The sequence below is a fragment of the Sus scrofa genome, chromosome 8 (assembly GCF_000003025.6).
Source record: "Sus scrofa isolate TJ Tabasco breed Duroc chromosome 8, Sscrofa11.1, whole genome shotgun sequence".
Lineage (NCBI taxonomy): Eukaryota > Metazoa > Chordata > Mammalia > Artiodactyla > Suidae > Sus > Sus scrofa.
The window spans coordinates 19,531,360-19,545,735 of NC_010450.4; the positions used below are offsets into that span (position 1 = coordinate 19,531,360).

The following is a 14,376-nucleotide window of genomic DNA, read 5'->3' on the forward strand; positions in this document are numbered from 1 at the left end:
GAATATGCCGTGGTATTTCAATGTGGTTTTAATTTGCATTTCCATTATGTCTAATGACATTGAGTGTATCTTCAGTATGCTTACTCGCCATCCCGTAACTAGCTTGAGGAGGAGGTTGTTTCATTGAGTTTGTTTCTCCCTTTTTTTTTGTATTGAGTTTCTGGTCTTTTATTATTGAGTTGCAAAAGCTCTTTACATATCCTATATTCAAGTCCTCTGCCATATACATTTTTGTTTTGCAGATATATTCTCCCACTTTGTGGCTTGCTTTTTCATTTGTGTAACAGTGTCTTTCAAAGAGCAAGAGTTTCTCATTTTGATCAAGTCCATTTACTGATTTTTTCATTTACAATTTGTGATTTTTTGTGTCCTACACACACACAAAAAGTCTTTGCCATATTCAGGAATACTAGTATACTCTTCCAGATGCTTTACAATTTTAGTCTGGACATTTAGATCTATGATCCTTTTTGAGATGATTTTTTTTTTTTAGAGCCCCACCCACTGCATAAGGAAGTTCCCAGGCTAGGGGTTGAATCAGTGCTACAGCTGCTGTCCTGTGCCACAGCCACAGCAACTCCGGATCCAATCTGCATCTATGAACTACACCACCGCTCTCAGCAACGTTGGACCCTTAACCCACTGAGCGAGGCCAGGGATCAAACCCGCATCCTCATGGATACTAGTTGGGCTGTTACACTGAGCCACAACGGGAACTCTCTATGAGGCTGATTTATGAAACGATTTTTCTTTCAGTTTTCTTTTCTCGTAATATTTTGTCTGATTTTAAAGGTAATGCTGGCCTCATAAAATAGGTTCAAAAGTATTCCCTCCTCTTCTATTTTTATAAAAATATTGGTATAGGGTTAGTATTACATTTTTCTTAAATGTTTGATAGACTTCACCACTACAGCCATCCGGGCCTGGAATTTTCTTTTGGGAGGTCTTTAAACTATGAATTCAATTTCCTTAAAAGCTGTACCTCAGCTTATCTATTCCTACATTAGCTTTGGCAGTTTATGACTTTTCTATTTTATGTAAGATGCCGTATTTGTTGGTATAACATTTCCAGAATATTCCCTTACTATTCTTTTTGTGTCTCTAGAATTTGTAGTGAAATCATTTATTTCTGACATTGGCAATTGTGCGTCTTTTCTCAAGAGCTTTATCAGTTTCACTGACTTTTTTCCAAAGAGCCAGCTTCCCACGGTGTTCTTCTTGGTATTATGGGCTGAATTGTGTCCTCTCAAAATTCATAGTTGAAGGCCTAACACCCCGCTCTTCCCCGCCTGACTGCAGCACCACAGAATGTGATTGTATTTGGAAATAGTGCTTTTAAAGAGATACTTTTTTTTTTTTCTTTTTAGGGCTGCACCTGTGGCATAGGGAGGTTCCCAGGTGAGGGGTTCAATCAGAACTCCAGCTGACTGCCTACACCACCGCCACAACAATGTAAGAACCAAGCCATGTCTGCGACCTACAACACAGTTCGTGGCAACACTGGATCCTTAACCCACTGAGCGAGGCCAGGGATCGAACCTGCATCCTCATGGATACTAGTCGGATTCGTTGCTGCGGCTCCACGATGGAACTCCAAGAGATGCTTCAAGCAAAATGAGGTCATTAGGGTGGGTCCCCATCCACCAGGACTGGTGTCCTGGGAGGAGGAGTGACTAAGACAGAGACACACACAGAGGGACCACCACGGACGTCACAGGGAGAAGACAGCCTTCCACACACCAAGGTCTCAGGACGAGCCAGCCCTGCGGACCCCCTGATCTTGAACTTCTAGTTTCCATACTGCAAAGAAATAACTTCCGTTGCTTGAGCCACAGTCTGTGCTACTCTGATACGACTAAGCTGGCTGTGCTCCTTGGAAACAGACTCTGAGGTGCCGAGCTGTACGTGAAGGTTTATGGCAGCAGTGTCAGGAGAGCCTATGCGAACGCTGGGATGGGGCAGAGGAAGAAATTGAACTCTAATGACAGCGCCGCCAAGGTGTTATTCTGGAGTAGGGGTGATGCTTCAAGGACTGTTCCAAACCGAGGCAGGGAACCTTGGCTTTCCTACATCAATCATTACCAAGGTGAAGGGGGGGGGTTGATTTTGCTCCCCGGGGAGTATTTGCAATGTCTGGAGACATTCTCGGCTGTCACAGCTGGGGGGTGGGGGGATGGCTGCAGGCACGTCTGGCATCTAGTGGGTAGAGACCAGTAATCCCACTGCTTTACAACCTAATGCACAAGACAGGCTGCCCACAGCAAAAACTGCCTGACCCCAAAAGAGCTGAGACTGAGAAAGCCTCCTGACAGCAATGAGCCATTGGCCGTGAGCTGCTCTTGCAAGGATTTAACCTTGGGCAGCTCCCTGCAGCTGATGGCAAAGCCCAGGGAAGGATGCGGCCGGGAACTGTCCAAAGCCTATGTTTCCAGCAGCTGGGGAATGGGTGTGCTTGCCACAAAGAGGCTCTAGGAAGATCAAAGAGCCCTTGATCTGGCTCCTCAGACTTCTCTTGCTCATAAATAACCACCAATCTTGTCCAGGGCACTGTCCTGAGAGTTTTACATATGTTCTCCCGCTTAAGCCTCACAAAAAGCCCAAGAGGTGGATTTTATTGCCCCTAGTTTAGAACGCAGTAATCCGAGGCTCAGAGAGGTTAATCACTCACCCAAGATGACTGAGCTGGTAAGCTACCTATCAGAATTTGAATCTGGAGCTGTCTGACTCCAAAGTCTGGCTCTTTCTCAAGCAGGAAGGCCAGCCTTTGCACAAACAAGACCAATACACACAGCATAGGCAGGAGAAAGAGGCTGGGCCACAGACTTAACCCAGAACCGATATCAGTTCAGCCTCAGAACAGCCAAAACAACGGCTGATGCTGTGCAAACATCACAGGGCAGGGCCCTGAGCTTGGGATTCTTGCAGAGGTGCCTCTGGCCACCTCTATATCCACAAATGTTAATGGTTGCTAGAAATAAGACCTCTCATAAAGGAACTTTTTTGCCGCCTTAAGGAGAATGCATGGACCTTAGGGCTTTGTATGATGACAACAGTACCTATGAGAAAGAAAAAAAAAGCCACTTTCCAGGAGTCAATGGTATAAAAATAATTTTTATTTACTACTGTAAATAAAGTAGTGCAAAGAGGAGTTTGAACCCACAATATTGCATTACTGATTTATTTATTACCTTAGCAACATACAGTGTAGATAGTCTGCTCATCCCCAATCTCTCTCTCTCTCTCACACACACACACACATACACACAGACACAGACACATACACACAGACACACACACACCCCTACACAGATGCAGGCAGGCATAAAGGGTGGGGAATGAGACTATGAGCTAAAGGCTTATTTCCTGCCTATTCCACGGCTGCCAGTCTATTCTAACGGGTGATTCATGGAGAAGACTACACTTAAATACTAAGAATTTTCTACATGTTATTTTACGGATTGCAATTGAAAAGTAAACGATTGCCAACAGCATCATTAAATGATTCGGAAGCACTACGACCCTAGAAAAACTCAAGGAGAGAAATGTAAACCGATTTACAAAGCCATCGCCTTCCCTGTATTTCCAGCCATAACCTATTTGCTTCAAGATGCCTTAGAACTGCTAGGTCTTGGAAATCCAACTGAAATCTGTCCATGGGACTGCGAGGAGCAGGGCAGCGGCAAACACAAGTACCAAAATATTACCATGTTCTGTTCTTTAAGAAAAGGGAATGAACAAGGGATGGAGATTCTTAAAATACATTTCGGTGTGTAAGGATTCAGATGCACCTTATACACCCTATATGTCTACACCTTATACAGGGCAAACTCTGGCTTCCCCCACACACATTCATCAGCAGCAGACATCTCCGTGACGCAGTGTACCTCCTGGCATGCCTGCGACCAGGAAGCTCCTTGTATTTATTTGATAACCTTTGGTATAACCACTGTCTGCTCTGGGTATTTCCTTGATTAAAAAAAAAAAAAAAAAAAGATAAAGACACCAAGTGCAAAATTCGCATCCAGTTGACAAGACATTTAAGGTGCCGAATGCCCTGCCCAGCTTTCCAATACCAGCGGTTGAAAGGCTTCTTTCTCATCAGGAAGGACCTGGAGGGCACAGTTCACCCACGTGGCTCTGGATTATTAGTGAGCGTGGGCTGGTCCTGAGCAGAGGCATCTGTAGCTGGAGTCACAGCTGGACTTGCAGTGGGGGCAGGAGGGTCTGAGGAAGACTGGGCTGGTGTTGGATGGGAACTGCTGGCTGCAGAGACACAGGCACAACAGGGGCTGAATATTCAAGACGGTGCATATAGGACACACCCCCATATCTCGACCCTAGCAAGCACGGTGGTCACGCTCAGTACAAATGATTGCTAGTTTGCTTTTACGCAGTGCTCTTAATCCAGCTCGGCAGCCCTTGAGTCTTAGACAACCTTCAGTAGGTGGGACCATTTTTAAAGGTTCCCAGAAATTCCTGTCGTGGCTCAGCGGTTAACAAGGCCAACTAGCATCCATGAGAAGTAGGTTTGATCCCTGGCCTGGCTCAATGGGTTGAGGATCTGGTGTTGCCATGAGCTGTGGTGTAGGTCGCAGACGTGACTTGGATCTCATATTGCTGTGGCTGTGCCGTAGGCTGGTGGCTACAGCTCCTACTGGACCCCTAGCCTGGGAACCTCCATATGCCTTGGGTGCAGCTCTAAAAAGACAACAAGATATAAAACAAGAAATAAATTAAAAAGGTTCCCAAATGTCCATCCTGAAATGTATGGACTTGCAGAAGATGCCACTACATATTGACAATCTGACTTCTAGATAAACCCTTCTGGAGGAGTTCTACCTACAAGAGGCTGTTCTAGGAAATTCAGGAATAGGCTTGAACGCCCTTGACCTCTTTGAATATGCAAAGGAATTCTCCAAAGAGCACCTTCTAGTATCTGTAGAAGACCTTATGACTCCAGAGATTGTTCTGAAAGAATAGGACAGTGGTCGCGGTGGTGGTGGTGATGGGAAGGCACCCAGGGTTGAATAATAAATGAGGCTTCTAGGTCAAAGCCGTCACTTTGACAAGCGATCTGACCATGGCAGGGACCATGAGGCCCATTGATGGAGTACAAAATGATTTGCTGGAGTCAGGAGACCTGTTTTGGGCAAGTCTCATTTATCTACCAATAACAAGTGACTCTGGGGTAGATATCGAACAGCAGACACCTCAGTCCTAAAATCAGGTCTCAGTTTCCTCATCTGTGAATTGGGGGGCTCAGATCAGGCAGTATCCAAGACTTTTTTGGGCCCTAAGATTTATCTTTCTGATGACTCTCTGCGAAAGTTAATGAAGTACGAAGGCGTGTATTTTTCCTTTTCCAGCTCAGGGAAATGTTTAAATCACCATGGTAACAAGATAAATCAGCAATCAGTTTTCTGATTAAAACAAAAAAGTGCCAATGAGTAAATGCAGAAGGAATGCCTAATTACTGTTGCCACCGCTTAAATCGTCTTGTTGGAGCAGAATAAAAATGCTCCATGTTTCAGCAGTAAGTTTGTTATTATCCATGTGAGAACTCTCGAATTTCCATCGGGGATTTGCAATCATGGACAAAACCCCCCACAGCCCATCATAATTTTAAAGTGGCCTCTTTGTCTCCACTCACCTGGAATCCGTGCTAATTTGATTACCGGACTAGAATCAAGGTAACCAGGAAAATCAGCAGGCTGCTTAAGAAATTACAGCATATATTCCAGAGCCAAAGAGAAGTGATTTTTTGGAGCCTTTGCTGCTTGGGGGACCATTTTCAGTACATTAGTGAGAATAAGCAAGAGCTGGCCCTGAGCTGGCAGACTGCAGCCCGGCTGCCTAATGTGGCTTGCTGCCTGTTTCTGTCTGGTTTGCCATCTAAGAACGGGTTTTTGCATTTTGACATGATTGATCAAAAATCAAGAGCAGAGTGTTATTTTGTGACATGTGAGAAACCTATGAGATTCAAGCCTTCAGGTCCACAGGCAAGTTTTATTGGAGATGAGCGGAATTGTTCCCTGTGTTTTCCAGAATCATCCATGGCTGCTTGTGCGCCATAATGACAGTTGAGTGGCTGTGACAGAGACGGCCCTCACAGCCCCAAATGTTTATTATCTGGCCCTTTCACAGAAAAACTTTGCCAACGTCTATTGTGAGCCAATGTAGGAAAAGTATCTGTGTGCCAGTTGACCAGATGGGAGCATAAAGGAAAGAAGAATAGGAGAGAAAATATTGGTTGAATCTGGAGATAACAGAATAGCTACAAAGGGTTTGCGGGGGAGTGGGGGGCAGGGTACAGAGGTGAGGGAGGAAAGTTCTGGAAATCATATGCTGTGAATCAGATCTAGCCTCTGGATCCAGAACGATCCAGTCCACGTACAAGATCCATGTCATTTCAACGTGTCTTATGCGTCAAGACACCTGGAGGGCATGAAGGGTAATGAGACAGGAGAAAAGTAAAATCTCACCATTAAATCACTCTGACTTTAAGGCTACTGCTTTTTTTCATGAGCGCCACTTGGTGACATTTTGCTGTAATTTTAGTAGAAACCTCATTAACTGGAAATGCGGAGGACAGGAGAAGAGTCGGAAAAGGTTTAATGAATCTTGTTCACATCATCTGACTCTTTGTCAAGACCACTAGCCTCACCACTTAGACGAAAAGGATGAGTAGGCTTAAATTATGAATGTTTTGAATAGGAAATCATGAATGTTTCCAACATGCCGGCACCGGTGCGAAAGGATGCTCCCGGTGCTGGGGTTGTCAGATCTTGCTCCTGGCTGTCTATTCTGTTTAGACATGATGGTCACACTAAGACTAGGAAGGCAGGACTCTCTCTTCAAAGTGGTTGTTTACATTTCTTCCCTCTATTCTTTTTGTCTTTTTAGGGCTGCACTTGTGGCATATGGAACTTTCCAGGCTGGGGGTCGAATCGGAGCTGCAGCTAGCTGCCAGCCTATGCCACAGCCACAGCAGCACAGGATCCGAGTTGTGTCTGTGACCTACACTGCAGCTCAAGGCAACACTGGATCCTTAACCCACTGAGCGGGGCCAGGGATCGAACCCGAGTCCTCATGGATACCGCTCAGGTTCTTAACCTGCTGAACCACAGTGGGAACTCTGTCCCTCTATTCTCTGCTTGATTTTCTGCCAGGTGGCCAGCTGGGCTCCACACTTTTTCGGTCTCAGGGGAGATTTGTGGCAGGACAGCAATGGAGATGGTTCTAGACATACTTTGGGATTTTTTTTTTTTTTTTCCAAAAGCCCGAGTCCTTGAAGGCAGTTATGCTCAGTGTCCTTGACAGGCAGGGGGAGGGAAAGTGCCTGAGTGATGCAATGAGGCTGGGCAAGCAGGCTTTCAGAGTGTGGGGAACTGACTGAGCCTGGCTGCGGGGGTACCCACCGTGGAGCCCTCACCTTTTCCCTTTTGCAATCTGAGAAAGGAAAACCTGGATGAAAAAAAGGCTAGGTGCTCAGCTTTCGTAAAAGATGATGGGCCTCGTAGGTGCCCAGGAGCTGCGAAGCCGATGGACCTGAGAGAACAGGGTAGGTCTGGGGCAGTAGTGTATTCTGCTATCAGATGGCTGAGCTGCCCGTCTGAGCGGTTAGTGCTGCGCAAGACCTAGGGCCTTTGCACTTCCTGGGAGGCATCAGCGTCAAGAAAGGCTGAGCCCCCTGGTGGAATGCAAGCTAGGAATCAAAAACAAGTTTCCATCAAAGAAAAATGAAAGAGGTTTTTTTTGGATACAATATTTTTTGTGTACTTGTTTTGGTATGCTTGCTAGGCTCGTCAATGTCTTGTTTAGCTGTCTTTTAAAAAAGAGTTTTATGTCTTAGAAAAAGTCCAACAGCCTAGAAAAGCATGCTAGACTCTGGTAATAGTGTCTGCTACTTACTAAGGTAAACTAAGCGCTCGAAGTGTGGGTGCTACCTGCTGTCAGGATGCTTGAATTGCAGGTAAAATGCCCCAGAGAGCATCGTTCCTTAGGAGCTAAGAGCTAATCTTTCTTTTTTTCCCTCCTTTCCTCTTCTTTCCTCATTTCCTCTTCTTTTCTCTTTTCCTTCTTTCTTTCTTTCTTTCTCTTTCTTTCTTTCTTTCTTTCTTTCTTTCTTTCTTTCTTTCTTTCTTTCTTTCTTTCTTTCTTTCTTTCTTTCTTTCTTTCCTCCCTCCCTCCCTCCCTCCCTCCTTCCTTCCTTCCTTCTTTCTCTCTCTCTCTCTTTTGTCTTTATAACTGGCTTATTCTTTTCCCAGCTAAGATTTCTTGAGTTCTAAGTACTTTATATGTATTCTCTCAACTACACTACAGAGGCAGATATACTACTATTTCCACTATTTTAGAGAATGGGAAACTGAGGCACAGAGAGGGTCCCTCCCTCGGCCAAGGTCACACAGCTTGTGGCGGGCCAGAATCTTAGCAGCCTGTGCTGTTAGCTACTGTGCCGCATCACTGGCCTTCTGAACACAGGGCAATTTAATGTGGCAAATGTGCTGAAGTGTTGACTATATATCACAAAGTGTATAAACTCAAGAGGCAGAGGAAGGTAGCTGGAGCTGAACACAAAATGGATGGACAGCTCAATTTAAAGGTTCGACCATAAGTCATTCGTTTTTAAAACAACTGACTGGGGAAAAAATGCAAATCACAAAATGATAAAGATCCCTAGCTTACAGCACAAAGCAACCTGAAAGAGGTTTCTAACTCTTAAATCTGGTCTCTCTACGCTGGCAGTCGGCACCCAGGCTGCATTCCTGTGTCTGCATCACTGCACTAAGGCTGCTGCCAGCAGCGAAGACACCTGCCCCCTTTCCATGGGGAGGCTTATGGCACTGGCTCATCAGGGAGGTGCCAGTGGTAGAAACGTTGCCCTCGGTGGGCCCGACACAGTGCACCTCTCCTGCTTTTTTGTGCCTCAGTGGCCCCTGCCCCGTCACCCACTCATTGATGGAGCACCCTCTTATTTCAAAGTGACTGACTCATTTGTACTTATGTTGAGGACTTTAAAAAAATATGGAAATAATTTACGACATAATTTAAGTCAATGCTAGTCCTTACAGGGCTGGTAGGTGCCCCTGTGGGGGAACATTTTGGAACTATGTGGAGACTTTTTATTTTTTTATTTATTAAATTTGGGGGGAGCGCTTTTGGGGGCCACACCCTCAGCATATGGACGTTCTCAGACTAGAACGGGGTCTAACTGGAGCTACAGCTGCCGGGTCACAGCCAAGCCTCATCTTCGACCTACCCCACAGCTCACTGCAAAGCCGAATCCCCAATCCACTGAGTGAGACCAGGGATCAAACCCACATCCTCACGGATGCTAGTCGGATTCATTTCCACTGCAACACAACAGGAACTCCATGTAGAGACTTTTTAAAATTTCTAGGCTCTAAGCGTGGCCCACGGAGTGTCAGGTGGTCTAGGTGGACATAACCTGAAGCCTTGTAAGAAATGCTGGATCCCAGAGCCATCCCCAGACTGACTGACTGACTCAGAATATGCATTTAGGAGTTCCCTTGTGGCATGAGCAGGTTAAGGATCCGGTGTCATCACTGCAGTGGCTCGGGTTCTATCCCTGGCCCGGGAACTTCCACAGGGGGGAGTTTGGCCAGAAAACAAAACAAAACAAAAATAATATGAATTTAATCAGATCCCTGGTTGATTCCTGTGCACATCAAAATAAGAAGCATAATGCTAGAATTTACATATTGAAATACTTATTATTTTATTATAATTGCTCTCTTTCTATTTCTTCTTTATATTGCTGGTAAGGCATTTTTGATTTGTTTGTTTTGGCTAAGCCACGGCATACGGAGCTCCCTGGCCAGGTATCAGATCCAAAAGCTGCAGCTTTTAACCTAGGCTGCAGCTGCAGCAATGCCAGATCCTTAGCCCACTGTGCTGGGCCAGGGATCGAAGCTGCATCCCTGTGCTCCAGAGATAACATCAATCCCGTTGCACCACAGAGGGAACTCCAAGGGCATTATTAAAAGAGAAAGTGTGGGAGTTCTGTTGTGGCTCAGTGGGTTAAGGACCTGATGTTGATTCTGTGAGGACGTGGATTCAGTCCCTGGCCTGGATCGGTGGGTTAAGATCTGGTGTTGCTGTGGCTGTGGTGTAGGCAACAGGTTTAGCCCCTCGCCTGGGAACTTCCATAAGCCATGGGTGCGGCCATAAAAAGAAAAAAAGTAAATGAAAGCATGTCTGCAAGTGTGTGCTTGCCATTCATTTCAGGGTACCGAAAATGGTTGAACAATGCATCTTCTGTAAGGGGACATGGGTCAGAGACAGATGGTAGCCACTGTTTTAAAGTATTGTGACAGTGAAAAAGTTTGCAATTCTGCTGCCCTTCATCTTTTCCTGCACTTTATTTTGCGGTTTCGGGCAGACCACTTCATTCCTTGAGCCTCAATTTATTTATCTGTAAGATGATGGGCACAGAATTAAAATTTTTTTTTGTCTTTTTGGGGCCGCACCCGTGGCATATGGAGGTTCCCAGACTAGGGGTCTAATCAGAGCTGTAGCTGCCAGCCTACACACAGCCACAGCAATGTGGGATCCGAGCCGCGTCTACAATCTATACCACAGCTCACGGCAATGCTGGATCCTTAACCCACTGAGCGAGCCCAGGGATCAAACTCACAACCTCATGGTTCCTAGTCGGATTCATTTCCACTGTGCCACGACGGGAACTCCAGAATTAAATTATTTTGAAGGTCCTATCCTGACATCGCCAATGTGTACCAAGAGTGGAAGAGGTACTTAGAGGAAGAAGTGAGTGAAAAAGTTTGAAAAAAAATGTGTGAAAGAGCAAAGGATACAGAGAAAGAGGAAAATATATCAAAAGGTGGGAGGGACGGGGAGATGGGAATGCGGAGGGATTGATAATGAAGCCGGAGAAAGGAAAAAACAAGACGACTTCTGATAAAAGCCATTCCACCAGCCCATGAATTTTCATGGCTACCAGCTGGCATAAAATCATAAAGACAATTTTCAGCTCCTCTAACGGAATTGCATTTGTAATAATCATAACAATATTTCTACAGAATAAAAATGACAAAGATAATTTGAAATGGAAAACACTGACAAGATGCAAAATAAATGTGCTATACCTGGCAACAAATTTAGGGACAGGACAGAATTTGCATGAGGAGAATTTATCAGCCAGCATAGCACAGGGCATCTAAGCTGGAAGGGCTTTTGATGGTTGCCTGTTAACTTCCTCAGGTAAATCAGGGGAAATGATTCTGTATTCACCTCTCGGAACAGAGGCTTCCGTTTCACCCTCCAACCTGTGCTGAAATGCGCTCCTTTTGCTTTTCATTATCCGCCACGCAAATAACAGCAGCTGTGCCAGTGCTCCAACGTCATGTCCAGTCCTTACAGACCCATTTGTAAGTGTCCCTACTGGTCTTGGTGAGTGATTCTGACCCTCTGCAGCCATTCAAGAGGGTGGGGAACTGGAAACCTCCACTGAGAGATGTTTGCAATTTTTTTTTCTTTTTTTTTGGTCTTTTTGCCATTTCTTGGGCCGCTGCCTTGGCATATGGAGGTTCCCAGGCTAGGGGTCCAATCGGCGCTGTAGCCACCGGCCTACACCATAGCCACAGCAACACGGGATCCGAGCCGCATCTGTGACCCACACCACAGCTCATGGAAACGCCGGATCCTTAACCCACTGAGCAAGGCCAGGGATTGAACCCGCAACCTCATGGTTCCTAGTCGGATTTGTTAACCACTGCGCCACAACGGGAACTCCAAGACGTTTGCAAATTTGTGCACCTACTAAGGGTGAGGTCATAAGAGCTTCCTCTGACTCAGCGTATGGTCTCGTAGGGAAGAGGAGACGCTTGACAGCTATCCTTATCCGAGAGGGTTTTAGCTGCCAAATAAATAGAACAGCTAACATTTAACTACCGTAGTTATTCTGGTGTATTATGTGCATTTTTTTCTCCCACTGAACCTTCTTAACATCTCTGAGAAACAGCTACTATTATAACCTCATTTTACTGATGAGAAATTGAGGGGTCGGGAAGGTGAAACAATTGGCCATAAGTTACATAGCTAATGAGTAGCTAAGCCTGGATGTTAGATCCAGCTGGAAAGGACCGGGGGTCCATCTCCTTAACTACTGCCTCACACTAGCTCAGAAGAGTAATGGTGCCTGGGAAGCCACACTAGACTAGATGCTGGCTTTACAGTCTTCCTGGCCCCTCCCTCCGAATCTAAATGGCTGAGTATTTTTATTCATTGCAAGTGCTTGTTTATCGTCCACACATTCCTTGACTAGGATAAATAAAAATACGTGGTGCTGGAGGGGGCCTCAGAACTGTGTTTCAAGGCACACAAGATGTAGTTTTGAGAGCAGGTGTATTTTCTTCTTTTTGAAGCTGTACCTGCGGCATATGGACGTTCCCAGGCTAGGGGGTCGAATCAGAGGTGCAGCTGCCAGCCTACGCCACAGCCACGGCAACTTGGGATCCGAGTGGCATCTGCGAACTCTGCCACAGACTGTGGCAATGCGGGATCCTTGACCCCCTGAATGAGGCCAGAGATCGAACCCATATCCTCAGGGACACCATGTCGGGTTCTTAACCCACTGAGCCACAATGGGAACTCCTTTTTTTTTTTTCCTTCTCTAGCAAGTGCATTTTCAGTGGGAGGGACATCTTTGTTGAGTTTTTTAAGCGTCTTATTTAAAAAAATACTTGCTTCCTTTGAAGAATATAATTGGAGCCTCCCATCAGCCAGAGATCACGATACAGCCCTAGGGGCGACCCCCACTCTGTGAACGACCCTTGTAAGGAAAGGAAATGGCATGGCCAAGGGCAGGAAGAGGGAGAGCATCATTTTTCTAGTAGGGAAAAGGAATCCTTTCGTTTTTTATATTGCCCTGGCTTGTTATAAATCTTTACCTGAGACAGACTGGACATACTGCACAGTCCAGGCGATCAATACAGACAGCAGGAAGGTTCCCAGAAAGTAGATCTGCAAACGTCCAAAGCACATGTCAGATGACCGATAAAAGGCAGGAACCACGAGGGCAGGGCTGCGGGGAGACGGTTCTTACCAGGGCGGAGTGCAGGACGGCGCCCCACATAAGCCGGAGGTTAAGGTAAAGCCAGGCCAGGGAGCAGGGGCTAAAGGACTCCTCGCTGCTGTGGCTCCAGCACCTGCACACAAGAAGCACAGGGCATCCAACACGCTGGCAGACCTTGGTAAGCATTACTTAACGACTGGTATTTGCAGACCCTTGAGCCCACGCCCTTTCGCTTTGGGTCCAACAAGCACATGGAAGATGAGAGAAAAAAGGAAGCAAGCCAGTTCTGAGAGGTTTGAGCCTCCCCAGAAATTCTAGGATCCTGGCAGAAATCTCAGAAAAAAAAAGTCAGTCCAATCCTTCATAAAAAGATAGGACAAGGAGGTCCTTGCAGCCTGGGGGCTGCTGAGCAACACTTTGGTCCAAAGTCCAGACACTGGAGAATTCCCATCTTGCAGAAAAGCATCATCTAATGGGACATTTTAACTTCAGATCAAGCACATTCTATATCCTAAGCCTCAGAATCTGAAAAGGGAATTAAGTTTGGGTCCAGCTGACTGTTCGCTAATGGAAACAAATCCTGAGCCCTTTAAAACCACCTACATGAGAAAACAAGCGGGAAGACCAACTCGAACCAAAAAGCAAACACCACCCACTTGGCTTCCCCGCTGCAGCTGCCCCAGGATTACAGAGACTCTGAACTCACCTTTCGTACAGTTCCTGGAGGATGGAGATGTTATTAGAATGGATGGTCGGGTCAATTTCTAAGAAATCCAAAATATGATGTGGGATTATAGCACCTTCCTCGATTAGCAGGGCCAGGTTAAAAAATCCCTGCAAACAAGCCACAAACCAAACTCCATATAAGAAAACTTGGACACGCACCCTTCAGCAGAATGTCAACTTTTACAACCTCGAGATTTTTGTTTTCCAGTCCCTAGAGCCAGATGGTTTTGTCATCCGTCACTGATGAATTGTTTCCCTAAATATATGCATCTGAGAAACTTATTTGCAGGAGAACCAGGAGGCTTTCAGAGAATGCTGTGTCCCATCTGCTCAGAAGCCAGTCAACCGGGGGCATCTGTCCTTTGCTGCTCATGCTTTCAAAACAGAACTCTCTGGAAAATGTGCCCTCGGATCATCTACAAACCGGAATACTGAGTCAAGGGTGACGTCCATCACAGACCATACGCTGGGTCACCATTCGCATGTCAGCAGTGTAGCTAATTACGGCTGGGGCGCTGCTCATGGCTGACCTTCCAAGTAGACAGGGTCTCTCTGCAGAGGATAATGCACCAGTGTCTGTCTCATCTTTCCTAGGC

The 14,376-nt window shown here is 46.0% G+C and overlaps 1 protein-coding gene across 1 annotated transcript in view; it reads right to left on the reverse strand.

Moving 5' to 3' along the window:
• The window catches only part of SEL1L3 (SEL1L family member 3), a 115,334-nt gene continuing 104,049 nt past the window's right edge, over window positions 3,092–14,376 (reverse strand). Inside the window, 4 exon segments of the mRNA XM_021101079.1 lie at window positions 3,092–4,263; window positions 12,930–13,002; window positions 13,085–13,187; window positions 13,761–13,888. Of these exon segments, the coding sequence (XP_020956738.1) occupies window positions 4,124–4,263; window positions 12,930–13,002; window positions 13,085–13,187; window positions 13,761–13,888 (444 nt within the window). The 3' untranslated portion in view covers window positions 3,092–4,123.